Source organism: Clarias gariepinus, chromosome 18, assembly GCF_024256425.1.
Source record: "Clarias gariepinus isolate MV-2021 ecotype Netherlands chromosome 18, CGAR_prim_01v2, whole genome shotgun sequence".
Classification (NCBI taxonomy): domain Eukaryota; kingdom Metazoa; phylum Chordata; class Actinopteri; order Siluriformes; family Clariidae; genus Clarias; species Clarias gariepinus.
The window spans coordinates 8684116-8700000 of NC_071117.1; the positions used below are offsets into that span (position 1 = coordinate 8684116).

At 43.1% G+C, this 15885-nt stretch overlaps 1 protein-coding gene across 1 annotated transcript in view; it reads left to right on the forward strand.

The window, feature by feature from the left end:
• The first annotated feature begins 1292 nt into the window (after nt 1-1292).
• Nucleotides 1293-15885, forward strand: part of pkd1a (polycystic kidney disease 1a) — a 74404-nt gene continuing 59811 nt past the window's right edge. Inside the window, exon 1 of the mRNA XM_053476673.1 lies at nt 1293-1753. Within this exon, the coding sequence (XP_053332648.1) occupies nt 1485-1753 (269 nt within the window). The 5' untranslated portion in view covers nt 1293-1484. The remainder of the gene's footprint in view (nt 1754-15885) is intronic.

Here is a 15885-nt window from a genome sequence, read left to right on the forward strand (position 1 = left end):
TACAGGGCTGTAGGAGGCCTGGAGCCTCTCCAAGGGGACTGGGCGCACACCAAGGATGGGGTGCCAATCCATCACAGGCCACAAGCATACACAAACACATACACACTATTCTAAAGATTAGGCTACTCTGCATGATTTTGTATTATGGGAGGCATGTAGAGTACCCAAAGAACATGCAAACTCAACACACAGAGACCCACCAAGAGGAGAACTGATGATGATAACGTATAAGGAAGAAGAAACCAGCTGAAAATAAGAACTAATGAGAAAGAGGAAAACTGATGAAGATCATAAGACATGAAGGAGAGCACAACTCACGAAGAGGAAAAGTGATGAGAAATAACTGATGAGAAGGAGAAGTGAAGTGAAAGAGCAGAGATGAAGAGGAAGATGAGCTGATGAGTAAGAGGATAGGTTATGAGGAAGAGGAGGAGAGCTGGCGAAGAATAGAAGAAGAGTTGGTGTGGAAGAGGTGAAGAGCTGGTGAGGAAAAGGAGGAGGACTGGTAATGAGGAAGGGAAGGAGGAGAGCCGGTGCGGAATAAGTGGGGCGGGGTAATAAAGACCATAACTCATTTGATTAAAAAGAAGAGAGTTCGCCAAGTAAAGGAGGAGGTTCAAATCCCGTCACCACCACGTTGCCACTGTTGGGCTCTTAAGCAAGGCCCTTAACCTTCAACTGCGTACTGTAGATGCATAATGAGATAACATGTACGTCGCCAGGGGCGGACTGGAACCAAAAAGTGGCCCTGGACTTCCTGGCCCACAGCAGCCCACCACATCCCACATCATAATACATGTGGAGATTTATTTTTTAACACCACTTACAGTACTAGTATTAAAATATAACGCAATACAGAAATAAATGCTATTTAAACGTATTATTTGAATTAGGTCATATTTGTAAAACAAAGAAACAAAGGAAAACCAGGATCCAGCATGGCCGTCCTTAACCGTAAGGCTAGAGCTGTCAGGACTTCCGAAAGGCATCTACATCTGAAGCTTTTTCTCCTAAGATGATGATGATGATGATGATGATGAAGTGGAGATGTGGTGCAGTGTGCACATAGAGAAACATTTTTATTGATTTCACACCAACTTTCCTGCATGTGTGTGTGAAGTGGGAGAAGTTAGTGAGCTCCACTCTGCTCAACACCTCCTCTGATGGAGACTCCGGATACTACAGAGAAGGAGAAGAAGGAGGAGGAGGAGGAGGAGGGAGTTCTGGTGGAACTTTTTGGAGTTTGAAACGTGTGTGTGTGTGTGTGTGTCCGAAGTTGAGCAGTCAGTTCCGTTAACCGTGCAGCAGAGGGGGACGTCAGCAGCATCGCGCTCACTCGGGGAAGAAAAAGAAAAACAAGAATACAGAGGGAAAAGCAGGAGAAAGTTTTTTTTTTTTCGTTCTTCCAGAAGTTTTTCTTATGAGCACCGGGAACTTCCCGTCTGGCGCGCGCCGAGGAGCCCGTGCGCGATGTGACCGGAGCGATGCGGTGTAGGACCGATGGACGCACGCGCTCCAGGATCGAACATGGCGGCGTCTGGGTCTCCGAGCTCGCGCTCTGCGCCGCGCTGCTGCTCGCGGCGCTCTGCGCGCTCGTGGCGGCGGAGGAAGGCCGCGCGTGCGCGTCGTGTCCCGGGAACTGCTCGTGCGTGGCGCTGGCGGAGCAGGGGGCGCAGTGCGCGGTGAACTGCTCGGGCCGCGCGCTGGAGTGGAGCCCCGCCGCCGCAGAGCTGCCCCCCGACACAGTCATACTGTGAGTGGCCCCGGTGTGTGTGTGTGTGTGTGTGGAAACAAAGTTGCACTGCGTGATCCGGGAACTGTGCACGAGAGTTTGTGTAGTGGTCGGGATTCCTGTTCTGCAGCTCGAACCGTTACTTTTATTTCTCTACTTTTATCTCTCTCTCGCGCGCGCACTCCTTCATCTCGTCGCTTTAAAAAGTTCCACACGTCACGTGCAACATTGTTTATCCTTCATTCGCGAGCGTCGCTCGATATGATCAAAAACTTTATATCACGGTTCTACACAAACACGATATCCAGCTTTGATTAGGAACTCTTCTAGGAAAACTTGTAGAAACGAGAAACGAACATTGGTGATATTTAAAATAAATAAATAAATAAAAACTAAGGCGTCTGAGGGGTCCACATACTTTTAAAAAGTGCTTTTTCCCCCTAAACAAAAAAAAAGAAGATTTGCGTCTCTTAAAAAATAATTTGTAACATCAGCTCGTTTATTTAATCATCACCTCCTGATTTGAGGATTTATTTCAGCTGGACTTTAATCAGTATCATTAACCAGTAACTGTCGACTTGCCCCCAAGGCGATTTCCACGTTCTCCCTGTGCTTGGCGGGTTTTTCCTCTATGTTCTCCGGTTTCCTCCTTTAATCCAAACACATGCAGATCAGGCTGATTGGTGTTCTCTAATTGCCTCTAGTGCGTGAATGTGTGTGAGTGTTGACTGACAGTCCTGCAACGGTTGTAAAAAAAAAAAAGGGGAATAAATACAATGATCACCACTGACCTCCATGGTCCCTAGTTGGAACACAGAGGTTCATGGATGGATGGATGCAATGTTTGTGTATTAAATTAAATATTTATAGCTGTGACCAAAACTGGTAGTGAGTTGTAGAGATAGCAAAAGCAGTTCTACACATATACTGTATTTTGAGGAATGTGGCCTAGAGGTTAGCATGATTGTCTAGCACCTCCACCAATCAGGGTTTGATTCCTGCCTCGGGAATCTGTGTGCGTGAAGTTTGCATGTTCTGGGTTTCTCTTATATTGGCATTCGGAAATTGCCTAGAGTGTGTGAATGCATGTGTGATTGTTGACCGGAGGTCATACCACAGTTGTAAAATGGGAATAAATACAATGGTAATGACCATCGGCCTCTCCGGGCCCTAGTTGTACTGCAGAGATTCCTAGATGGATGATAGAGTGACTTTAGCTTCAATAATAACCTTTTGTGGTAATGGTAGCTGTAGTAATAACCTCGTATTCAAGTACCAACCTTCAAGTATCAAAAGTACAGTGGAACCTCTGGATGTGAATGGCCTCACTTACACATTTTAGCCTTAAAAACTGAAATTTTGCAAGCAATTTTCATAGGCGAATGGAAGAATGAATCAAATCAAATGCTGGGTAAAGTGTGTGTACACCTGGGAGACGTTCAAAAACTTGTTTGTCTCATTGGAAAGCCAAGCGAAGTGAGTTTATGAATTTTTTTGCTTTTTTTCTTTTTCTTTTTTATGCAAGATTTACTTAAGACATATTCTCAAGAAAATTAGCGAACACAATTTTTTCGTTAATAAAGTCAATTGAGGTGTATCCAAAGAATGATTATTTTCATTACTTTGGTCAATAACTGAGGTGATTGCTGATTTGTGTCAGGTTTCAGTTATTTTTGGTGGCCTGATGGTAACTAAAAAAGTAAACAAAAAACTAATCCTTTGTACGGAGTGATTTCATTCGCTAGAGCCTGCGAGTTTAACCCATCAAAAATACCTTTACATTTTATTAGCCTAAAACCACACAAGACTTCAGAAGACAAGAGAGCTGGTTATGTTGTGTTACTGCCATCTGTCCCTTAGTTCTTGTGGGAATGCATCACGGAGGTCGCACATAAATGAAAACAATGATTTTTTTTTCCACAAATTTCTGTGAAATACATAGGCACACATAAAAAATATCACTGAAGCACATTAGCGTTTAATGATACTTTGATGTTAGGAAAAAATAAGCAAAGAAGAGGCCCAAAGGAAAAATCTGTAAAAACAAACAATTACTTTGTGCGAAAAAGATATCAAAATATCACAGAAAGGCGTACTTTGGCATTATTATATACACTATCAGACAAAAAGTTTGGACACACCTTCTTATTCAGTGTTTTTTCTCTTTATTTTGTTGTTTTCAACATTGTATATTAATACGAAGACATCGAAATTATCACAGAACAAATATGGAATTATAGAGTCTACAAAAAAACATGTTAAATAGCCAGAATAAGTTTAATATTTTCACCTGGAATGGTTTTCCAACAATCGTTATAGAGTTCTCAGAGGTGTTGAAAACTTGTTGGCTTCTTTTCCTTTACTCTCCGGTTCAACTCATCCCAAACCATCTAATTTGGATTTGGATCAGGTGCTGGTCACCTGACGCGGCACTCCATCACTCTCCTTCTTGGACAAACAGCTCTTACATTGCCTAGAGGTGTGTTTGGGGTCATTGTCCAGTTGGAAAACAAACTATGGTCTCACTAATTGCAAAACCCTACACCATCTCACCTCCTCCTTCATGCTTCACAGTGGGAAACACACATTCAGGAACCGTCGTTTCCCCCTCTCTACATCTAACAAAGACACAGTGGTTAGTACCAAAAATCTCAAATTTAGACGGTTTTCCACTGACCTAACCTTCCATTCATCGTGTTACTTGGCCAGAGCAAGTCACTTCTGCTTGTTTTTCTTCGGAAGTAATGGTTTCTTTGCCTCAATTCAACCATCAATTCAGCCTGACTCATGCAGTCTCCTCTGAACAGTGGATTTTGAAATATGTCTGCTGCTTGAACTTCAAAAAGCTTTTATGTGGCCACAAATTCTGTAATTGGCGGTTTCTAAGGCTGGGCAATCTAATAAACTTATCCTCTGCAGCAGAGGTAGCACTTGGTCTTCCTTTCCTGGGACAGTCCTCATCATAGCGTTTGATGGTTTTGGTGACTGCAATTCAAAGTTCGTTAGATTCTTTTGGATTGAGAGTGTTTTCTCCTTATTTAACTGAATGCTTCTTTCCATAATATGGATTTGTACAGTAGTTGTGGTAACAAGAATAAGGCTATTGACTCTGTACCCACTCATCCTCTGCGCAAGACAACTGATGTTCTAAAGCACATGTAGAAGGAAAGAAATGTCAGAAGTCAACTCAAGGCAAGGCACAGATGAACACCTCATGAATTCGATAAGAGAACGCCATGAGTGTGCCGAGCTGTCGTTAAAGCTAAATGTAGATACTTTGCATAATCTAAAATATAAAACATAATCTGGGTTGTTTAACACTTTTTGTTTCCTACACAATTCCATAAGTGTTCATTCATAGTTTGGTTATTATTAATGTACAGTGAAAAAATATAAAAAACCACTGAAGGAGAAGGCGTATCCAAACTTTTGCATGGAACGGTGTGTCCTCACCCTGCCTAATTTTCCATTATTTTTCATTTGTTTATTTATTTTTCGTCTTATATTATTCATTTTGGAATCTGTTGGGTATGTATTTCTAAAAGCCTGCAATCGAAGAAGGTTTATAAATTCTTTAAAAGTTGTATTGAGTTGGTCTCGTTTCTGCAACCAAAACAGTAATGCACCGTGTGTTCTGATACATTTCTGCAAAAAACACTATGGATCAATGTGCAATGTGAGTTACAGTTACTCTTCTATTGGATCGGACTACACGGACCAGCCTTCACTCCCCTTGTGCATCAGTGAGCCTTAGCCACCTGTGACCCTGTCACCGGTCCACTGGTTTTCCTTCTTCGGATCACTGAGCACAAGAGCTGCAGTGTTTCAGTCGTCTCGACATCACAATTTGCCCGTAGTCACAGTAGCTAGAGGGATATATTCAGATCACAACCCAATGGAGCATCTTTGTGATGTGCTGGACAAACAAGTCTAAACCTTGGAACTTACAGAACCTACAGGATGTATTGATCCCAGATATCATACAGAGGTCTAGTGCAGTCCATGGCTTGACAGGTCAGGAATAATACAGTACCAGTCAAAAGTTTGGACACACATTCTAAGGAATTTCTTTGGTGATTTATTTTTCACATTTGGAATTAGTTGATTATGTAATTTTAACAGCAACAGTCAGGTGTTATTTTAAGACATGAAGGTCATCTGTTCTGGAACAGTCCAGTATTGTGTCAAGTGCATTGGCAAAACCCATCAAGCACCATGTGCTGTCTCTCATGAAGACCTTCCTAGGAACGCAAGACCAAAACTGAGCTCTGCTGCAGAGGAGAAGTTCATTTAGAGCCTCAGAAATCACAGATGAACAACCAGCACCTCAGATTAGAGCCGTTATGAAGCTTTACAGATCAGAAGTAGCAGAAACATCTCAATATCAACTGTTCAAAGGAGATTATTGCATATTGTGGATGTCGTCCAAAAATGAAATGTCCAAACTTTTGATTGGTAGTGTATGTATATATTACCGTTTGAACAAATACAAAGTTTTACAAAAGGAATTTATAAAATATTTTTGGGCAGAGGAGAGTAAAATACTTACTGTACATATGTCAGACTGAAATACTCTTAATCATCTATAGCATTAGAAATTATAAATTGAAAGATAATAATAATAATAATATATAGAGCTGTGTTCATTTGCTAACTATATTTTAAAGAAGCAAAAACAATAATAATAATAATATTAATAACAGTATGTAATTTAATTTACAATGCACTATAATTATCCCAAACAATTGATATGTACCTTATAGATTCATTGTTACAACAAGGGTAAAAACTACAATTTTATAAAGACAAAAAAAAAAAAGACTTACTCAAAATAATGTACTTACTTATTACTTCTGTTATTTATTATCAGTTACTATTAATTACCTAGCTCTTCTCCATCATGATGTCACACTTTCATATCAACCCTGATAGCATCACCTAGAAAGTGACTGGATTTAATATCTTTTGTCCCATAAAAGATGCGAATCAGGAAATGTTGGCTGCAGCTGATCGTGAGATGCAGCAAGTAAATTAGCCTGAATGAATGTGTTATAAAACCCCATCTGGACCAGTGAAGGGATGTGTGAGAGGCACGAGCCGGTTGTTTGGAGAGGTCAAGTCGCGGAGGCCACGCTCACATGCACCCACACACACTCAGACACACACACACACACACAGGCTCCCGCACGCTAGCCTGCACGGCTCTGAGAGAACATTGCGTTCCCGGGTGCGTGCTGCATGTGTTATCGATTTCCCCCTCCGACCGCCTCATTCCGCGCAAGGGAAGAACCGCTGGACTTTCCAGCTGTGCCGTAGAGTTGAGAGCAGCATCTTTACACACGGGCGTAGCTCTGAGCATCTGCATTGTTTTGATGCTCTTATCTGTACCTCATGTGGTGCGGCGATTTTCACTTCCAGGTCTGTGAGGGGTTTCAGACTTTCATTTTACAACCGAAATGTGTCTTGTCTTGTATTAAAATATGTATAAACGATTTAATTAGCTCAAGGACACACGCTGTGTAATACATGTTTTGGACCACAGAGGTTACTCAGGGTTGATGATGTTGCAGTCACTATGGAAACCGAGGACGCTAACTTTATCTTCATAACTATCATAGCTTTCCAAATGAGAACAGGAGAACGGAATGAGAAGACACTGGTGGGTGAATACGATTTCTGAAAAACCCTTTAGCTCTGATTGTTTCATTGTAGACCTGAAAATTGTGATTTTATTTAAATTTTATTTCCAGTCAAACAAAACTATTACTAATAATACCAATTTCTAACACTATAATCATATTTTTGCATATAAAAACAATCAGCATTAAGAAAAAAACATGAATGTGAATGTAATAAAATATGAAATAAATAGACTTTAAACATCACTTCACCTTAATATATGATTCCTCTTGGCACCGGCGGCTTTATAAACCAAACTGAAAGCGGCTCCGTTTTCCTTTTGCTACCGTCCTTGTTAATATTCTTGGAAACCATGGTGCTATGTCTTCACTAAATCTTCCGTAAAATGCAAAAAAAAAAAAAAAAAAACACACACACACACACACACAAAAAAAAAACCTTGTAAATTTGCTGCACTTGGCTTTCCACTGATGCAAACAAGTTTCGAACGGCTCCCAGACGTACGCGCAACTTAGCCAGCGTTCTAGTCGTCTCGGTTCGGTTGCTCGTATGTCAAAATGCATCGTGTGCAAATTTATAAAAAAAATTCTGCATTATCGCTGATAGATGAATTTTTTAAAGAATTTCACATTTTTATCTAAGTAGTTAAACAGAAAGCTAAGTTCAGTTTGTGTACTTATAAATATTTTACTTGGTAAGGTTGATATTTAAGAGACAGTGAGAATCTGAACACGTGAAGAGTTGCATACACACACACACACACACTTTCTCAGAGGAGGTCTTGATTATCCTGGAAATTCGGTTACTACTGGTTATTCAGTAAGCTCTTCCATTCAACCCAGTGTGTACGCACACACACACACACACACACACACACACACACACACACCTAGAGGAGCTTAGGTTTCAGCTGCGCCTCTCTATATCCTCCCATTCTGTACATCCAGTGTGCAGATTATATAATAACATATAACTGTGTCTCATGACTTCTTCCCTTTTTAATCTGAGTTATATTTCAGAGTTTCTGAGTATCTGACTCCGCACCCCGAGGCACGAGTGTGTCCTTATCACCGACAGCACAGTATATCACCACTAGCCCAGGGATCTGTTCAGTAACTCTGAGGGTTATTATTTGTGAAACTTTTGGAGAACTGATGCTGCAGGAGATAACGAATGGTGAAGGTCATGCAGTAGCGTGATCATGTATGTTTTAACCTCGTTATTAAAGTATGTATTGTGATTTATAGATATTTTAAAATACCTGAAATGTAAATATACAGTATGTTAACTAGACTTCGTGTTACATATGCATGGATGCTTCTAAAAAGGTTCTTACTCATGTTTAGCACAAGTTAGTTTTTTTATGTTCTAACCATGGCTTAGTATCATTACTCTGGATCAGACTTTAAGGCTTTCACTTATGATTAGTCCAAGTCTTTAAGGTTCGCCGGTTTGTTTTGTCCTAGCAGTTAATGATCTAGGATATTGCTTAGTTCTTGTTAGTTCTAGCCTTTAGAGATTTCTCACTCTTGGTTAGTCCCAATTTTACAGAATGTCTCACCCTTGGTTAGTCCCAGGCTTTAAAGATTTCTCACACTTGGTTAGTCCCAGTTGTTGGAGATGTGTCACTCTCAATTAGTCCAAGCCCTTAATCCCAGCCTTTAAAGATGTCTTACTCTCAGTTAGTCCCAGCCTTTAGAGATGTCTTACTCTCAGGTAGTCCCAGCCTGTAGAGATGTCTTACTCTCAGTTAGTCCCAGCCTTTAATCCCAGCCTTTAAGGGTGTCTTACTTTCAGTTAGTCCCAGCCTTTAGAGATGTCTTACTCTCAGGTAGTCCCAGCCTTTAGAGATGTCTTACTCTCAGTTAGTCCCAGCCTTTAGAGATGTCTTACTCTCAGTTAGTCCCAGCCTTTATAGATGTCTTACTCTCAGTTAGTCCCAGCCCTTAATCCCACCCTTTAAGGGTGTCTTACTCTCAGGTAGTCCCAGCCTTTAAGAGTGTCTTACTCTCAGGTAGTCCCAGCCTTTAGAGATGTCTTACTCTCAGGTAGTCCCAGCCTTTAGAGATGTCTTACTCTCAGGTAGTCCCAGCCTTTAAAGATGTCTTACTCTCAGTTAGTCCCAGCCTTTAGAGATGTCTTACTCTCAGGTAGTCCCAGCCTTTATAGATGTCTTACTCTCAGTTAGTCCCAGCCTTTAATCCCAGCCTTTAAGGGTGTCTTACTCTCAGTTAGTCCCAGCCTTTAGAGATGTCTTACTCTCAGGTAGTCCCAGCCTTTAGAGATGTCTTACTCTCAGGTAGTCCCAGCCTTTAGAGATGTCTTACTCTCAGTTAGTCCCAGCCTTTAGAGATGTCTTACTCTCAGGTAGTCCCAGCCTTTAGAGATGTCTTACTCTCAGTTAGTCCCAGCCTTTAATCCCAGCCTTTAAGAGTGTCTTACTCTCAGGTAGTCCCAGCCTTTAGAGATGTCTTACTCTCAGTTAGTCCAAGCCTTTAATCCCAGCTTTTGGAGATGTTTTACTATCAGTTAGTCCCAGCCTTTAGAAATGTCTTACTCTCAGTTAGTCCCAGCCTTTAGAGATGTCTTACTCTCAGTTAGTCCCAGCCTTTAGAGATGTCTTACTCTCAGTTAGTCCCAGCCTTTAGAGATGTCTTATCTTTAGAACTCTCACTCTTGGTTAGATCTCTCTCTCACAGTTAGTCACAGTTTTTAGTGATGTATTTTTTGGTTAGTCCCAGTCTTTAGAAATCTCACTCTTGGGTCGTCCCAGTCTTTAAGAAGCTTTCACTCACGGCTAGTTAAATCTTTAAAAGAATTCAACTTTTAACTTCATTAGTCCCACTGTTTAAGGCTGTCGCACTTGATTAGTTTTTATTTTTAGGGCTCTCACTCTTTTAGGTCCAGGTTATTAGGCTCTGGCTCATATTTAGTCTCAGTCTTTAAGGTTCTTAGGATAGTGCTAGTTAGTATCTGATCTAGAGAATCCTAATCCCCGGCTTTAATGTTCTCCTTCTTGGATAATTCCACTCTTTAAGGATCTCACTCTACCCTCTTTTTGTTAGTTAAAGATTTCTTGGCTCTCAGTCTTAATCAGGTTAGTCCTGATTGTAAATCTTCCATTTTTTCGGGTAGTTACAGTCCTCAAGCTTCTTCAGAGGTGTTTACTTTGATTCGTCCTAACTTTTAGGGCTTTCTTTTCTTTGCTCTTTGCTCCATCTTTCTCTCAGCAGTCACATCGATGCACTGCGTATTTTGCAGCACTCCATTTTTTTCACAGTTCTGGTTTGATCCAGTTGCTACTGCTCTGTGCTGGTGTTATTGGTTTTTCCCATCTCGGGCCTCTTGGCCTTCTGTTCAGGCTCCCAGAATCCACCGGGGACTTTCTATTACCCACAATCCTCGGGGGCTTGGCCACACCAGGCCATGAGAATGCTGTTTATGAAAGAGGAGAGAAAGAGTGAGAGAGAGAGAGATTGAAAGAGAGAGAAAAAGAGTAAGAGTGGAAAGTAGACGCAGTGTTAGTGTTGGAGCGTAAGTGTGTCTAAGTGTGTGTGTGTGTGTGCGCGCGTGCGTTTTACAAGCTGTTTTAGACCAAACTCACTGGCCATATGCGGAGGAGGTTTGTTTTGTTGCCATGGTGATCTCTTATGACATCACCCCTACCCGGATGAACGGACGTTCCAGAAAGTCATAAAGAGAGAAAGAGAGAGAGAGAGAGTTAACCTGACGCCAGATGCAGTCTTAAGGCCCGGAGAAGGATTGGAGCAGGATGTGGAGGCTTTATGCTCACACTGATACAAGTAATATCACCAAATAAAGTTTATTCATTAAAGGTTGCAGAAGCAAACTCCGACCCCTCAGCGTAGGATCAGCACCGGGATATCGTCACTGTTTAGCTGATTGTAGATCAGATTAGATTTAACGTTATTGCGTTTATGCAAAGCATGTCCAAAGCCAATGAACATGTACAGTTACCAGAAGAGCATAAGTGCAAAATTAGTGCAAAATAACAGCGTGGTAAATAGTGATGGGGGAGGGGGAGGGGGTGGGGGGATTCATAACGAGATTTAGTTATAATTCTGAGGGCTGATTCACATATCCTCACACTGACCAAAATCATATAAAAACAAACAACAACTATTAAACCGGGCGACCGGTCAGTGATCAGGATGGTCTGGTGTGGTGGGCTGATTAGTACCGACTCTAAACGACGCACGTCAGCACGTGAACGTCTCAGATCTGCCTTCTTCTCCAACACTCTGAGTGGATTCGTTTTAAATCCACCCATTACACCAGTCTCACACAGCGAGTGTGTGTGTGTGTGAAGTGCGAGTGCAAAGTGTGTGAAGTTTATGAGGCGTGTGTGTGTGAGGCGTGTGTGTGTGTGTGTGTGTGTGTGTGTGTGTCAGCAGGTGTGTGTATGATGTTAATGCTGAGTGTGAGGTGTGTGTGTATGGTGGTAATGGTGTGTGTGTGTGTGTGTATGGTGGGAATGGTGTGTGTGTGTGTATGGTGGTAATGGTGTGTGTGTGTGTGTGTGTATGGTGGGAATGGTGTGTGTGTGTGTGTATGGTGGTAATGGTGTGTGTGTGTGTGTGTGTATGGTGGGAATGGTGTGTGTGTGTGTGTATGGTGGTAATGGTGTGTGTGTGTATGGTGGTAATGGTGTGTGTGTGTGAGTGTGTGTAGTGTAATGGTGTTTGTGTGTGTGTGTGTGTGTGTGTCTGTAGTGTAATGGTGTGTGTGTGTGTGTGTGTCTGTAGTGTAATGGTGTGTGTGTGTGTGTGTGTGTGTGTGTAGTGTAATGGTGTGTGTGCGCGTGTGTGTGTGTGTGTGTAGTGTAATGGTGTGTGCGTGTGTGTGAGTGTGTGTGTAGTGTAATGGTGTGTGCATGTGTGTGTGCGTGTGTGTGTGCGTGTGTGTGTGTGTGTGTGTAGTGTAATGGTGTGTGCGTGTGTGTGTGTGTGTGTAGTGTAATGGTGTGTGTGTGTGTGTGTGTGTGTGTGTAGTGTAATGGTGTGTGTGTGTGTGTGTAGTGTAATGGTGTGTGTGTGTGTGTGTGTGTGTGTGTGTGTGTGTGTGTGTGTAGTGTAATGGTGTGTGTGTGTGTGTGTGTGTGTGTGTGTGTGTGTGTGTGTGTGTGTAGTGTAATGGTGTGTGCGTGTGTGTGTGTGTGTGTAGTGTAATGGTGTGTGCGTGTGTGTGTGTGCGTGTGTGTGTGTGTGTAGTGTAATGGTGTGTGCGTGTGTGTGTGTGCGTGTGTGTGTGTGTGTGTGTAGTGTAATGGTGTGTGCGTGTGTGTGTGTGCGTGTGTGCGTGTGTGTGTGTGTGTGTGTGTGTAGTGTAATGGTGTGTGCGTGTGTGTGTGTGCGTGTGTGTGTGTGTGTAGTGTAATGGTGTGTGCATGTGTGTGTGTGCGTGTGTGTGTGTGTGTAGTGTAATGGTGTGTGCGTGTGTGTGTGTGTGTAGTGTAATGGTGTGTGCGTGTGTGTGTGTGCGTGTGTGTGTGTGTGTAGTGTAATGGTGTGTGCGTGTGTGTGTGTGCGTGTGTGTGTGTGTGTGTAGTGTAATGGTGTGTGTGTGTGTGTGTGTGTGTAGTGTAATGGTGTGTGTGTGTAGTGTAATGTGTGTGTGTGTGTAGTGTAATGGTGTGTGTGTGCGTGTGTGTGTGTGTGTGTCTTCAACATTTTTTAGAAAAACAAACCTCCATGCTGCACAAGCCTACACACACACACACACACACACACACACACACACACACACATGCCGCACCCTGTACAAAGAAGCTTTTGTCACTCTGAGTGCTGGATAGGTTTCATAAAATAGAAAACGACTTGACAAAACAGACAGAGATGGAGACAGAGAGAGTGTGTGTGTGTGTGTGTGTGTGTGTGTGTGTGTGTGTGTAAAGAGTGTATGCAAGAGAGAAATTGTGTGTTACAGAGAGAGAGGGAAAGAAAGTGTGTGTGTACTCACACACTCACACACACTTACACATGCACCGAATCACACACTCAAACACGCACATCTGCTTACACACGCACTCACACAGACACACACACACACGCACTCACACACACACACACAAACGGTCGAGCCGACATCGGTCGGACACATTAAAAGAGATAAAAGCGAGTGTAGCTGTGAGATAAGAGCGTCGCTTCACACACTGAGACTTTTATACTCCATGTGTGTGTGTGTGGTGTGTGTGGTGTGTGTAAGCTGTGGAGGTCGAAAGAGAGTCTGAAGGGCACAAGGGAGATGAAAATGACGGGAGAGAGACAAAACGAAGGATGGGAATTAGTGGGGTATGATGAAGAAAAAGTAAGAGATGGAGGAAGATGGAACAAGAATGAGGAAGATGTGGAGATGAAGGGAGTATAGATGGAGGGAGATAGTGAGAGGTGTGGAGATGGAGGGAGATAGTGAGAGGTGTGGGGATGGTCGGAGATACAGGGAGATGTTGAGATAAATAGAGGAAAATGTGGAGATGGACATGTGAGAATGTTAGAGGGAGATGGAAAGATGAAGAGAGATGTGGAAATGGTAAAAGATGGGGAGATGAAGGAAGATGTGGAGATAGGGGAGATTTGGAGATAAGGGAGATGGAGCGAGATGTGTAGATAAGGGAGATAGATGGGAATGGAGCAAGATGTGTAGATAAGGGAGATGGAGGGGGATGGATGGAGATGTGGAGATACGGGAGATGGAGGGAGATGTGGAGAAAAGGGAGATGGAGGGGGATGGATGGAGTCGTTGAGATACGGGAGATGGAGGGAGATGAGGAGATAAGGGAGATGGAGGGAGATGTGGAGATACGGGAGATGAAGGGGGGTTGGGAGATACGAGAGTTGGAGGGAGATGTGGAGATAAAGGAGATGGAGAGGGATGGATGGAGTTGTGGAGATACGGGAGATGGAGGGAGATGAGATGTGAAGATGGATGGAGATGTGTAGATAAGGGAGATGGAGGGGGATGGATGGAGTTGTGGAGATACGGGAGATGGAGGGAGATGTGGAGATACGGGAGATGAAGGGGGGTTGCGAGATACGGGAGTTGGAGGGAGATGTGGAGATAAAGGAGATGGAGAGGGATGGATGGAGTTGTGGAGATACGGGAGATGGAGGGAGATGTGGAGATACGGGAGATGTGGAGATACGGAAGATGGAGGGAGATGAGGAGATAAGGGAGTTGGAGGAAGATGTGGAGATAAAGGAGATGGAGGAGGATGGATGGAGTTGTGGAGATACGGGAAATGGAGGGAGATGAGATGTGAAGATGGATGGAGATGTGGAGATAAGGGAGATGGAGGGGGATGGATGGAGTTGTGGAGATACGGGAGATGGAGGAAGATGTGGAGATAAAGGAGATGGAGGGAGATGAGATGTGAAGATGGATGGAGATGTTGAGCTGGCAAAAGTTGGAGGGTGATGTGGAGATGGAGTAACACACAAGGATTAAAAGATAACGGAATGGAAAGAGTTATGGAGATAAAGGAAGATGTGCAGATGGAAAGAGATAAAAACAGACATGGGGAGGTGGAGTGGGATGGAGGGAGAGAGAGAGGGATTGATTTTGATCTTGGTGTGAGTTCTTCAGCTGATTAATAAGGGCTGTGTTTTAAATGCTGTGAGAGAGCGTGTCATTACATCTGCTATTGTACACACACACACACAATTAAACACACACCTCGACTTCCATATTTGGGAGCATTTCCTGTACTAAATGACCACAGAGACACAGAGAGAGAGATGGAGAGAGAGAGAGAGAGAGAGAGAGAGAGGGATGAACACGTCTCTCACCACACTGAGTCAGAGTGAGTCGCAGAAATGTGACTCAGTGAATCAGTGATTTGATCAGCAAATGACTCAGTGAATCAGTCTGTAGCTGCTCTGTCTGTACACAACACTATCGGTGTGTGTGTGTGTGTGTGTGTGTGCGTGTGTGTGAAGGTTTGTGTTTCAGGTTGAGTGCGCATTAATTTCTATATGGTGTGTGTGTGTGTGTGTGTGTGTGTGTGTGTGTGTGTAAAAAGGTGAGTGTGTCTGTGTTTGTATAAACGGGTTTGTGTGAGTGTGTGTGTGTGTCTGTGTGTGTGTGTGTGTGTGTGTGTGTGTGTGTGACCAGCTGGATGGCAGACGCTGCATGTAACATGGACAGAATGTCCCAGAGAGAGAGAGAGAGAAACCAGGGAGTAGGAGGCAGGGAGTAGAAAGTTCTTGTCTTTCCACGCACACACACACACACACACACACACACACTTTTTCTCTGCCTAACCTGATTCCTTTCACTTTCTCTCAGTGTGTGGAAAGTCCCTCGTCCAGCTGTTAGAGTGTTGGGTCCACACACACACACACACACACACACACACAGTAGTGTTGCGCCCCTCCTCCTCCTCCTCCTCCTCCTCCTCCTCCTCCAGAATGTCATAAATATGACCTGCTGCCTCTGTTTTTCTTTATTTCCCCCCCACATCAGAGAGCTGACTGTTTAGTCTTGACGTGTGTGTG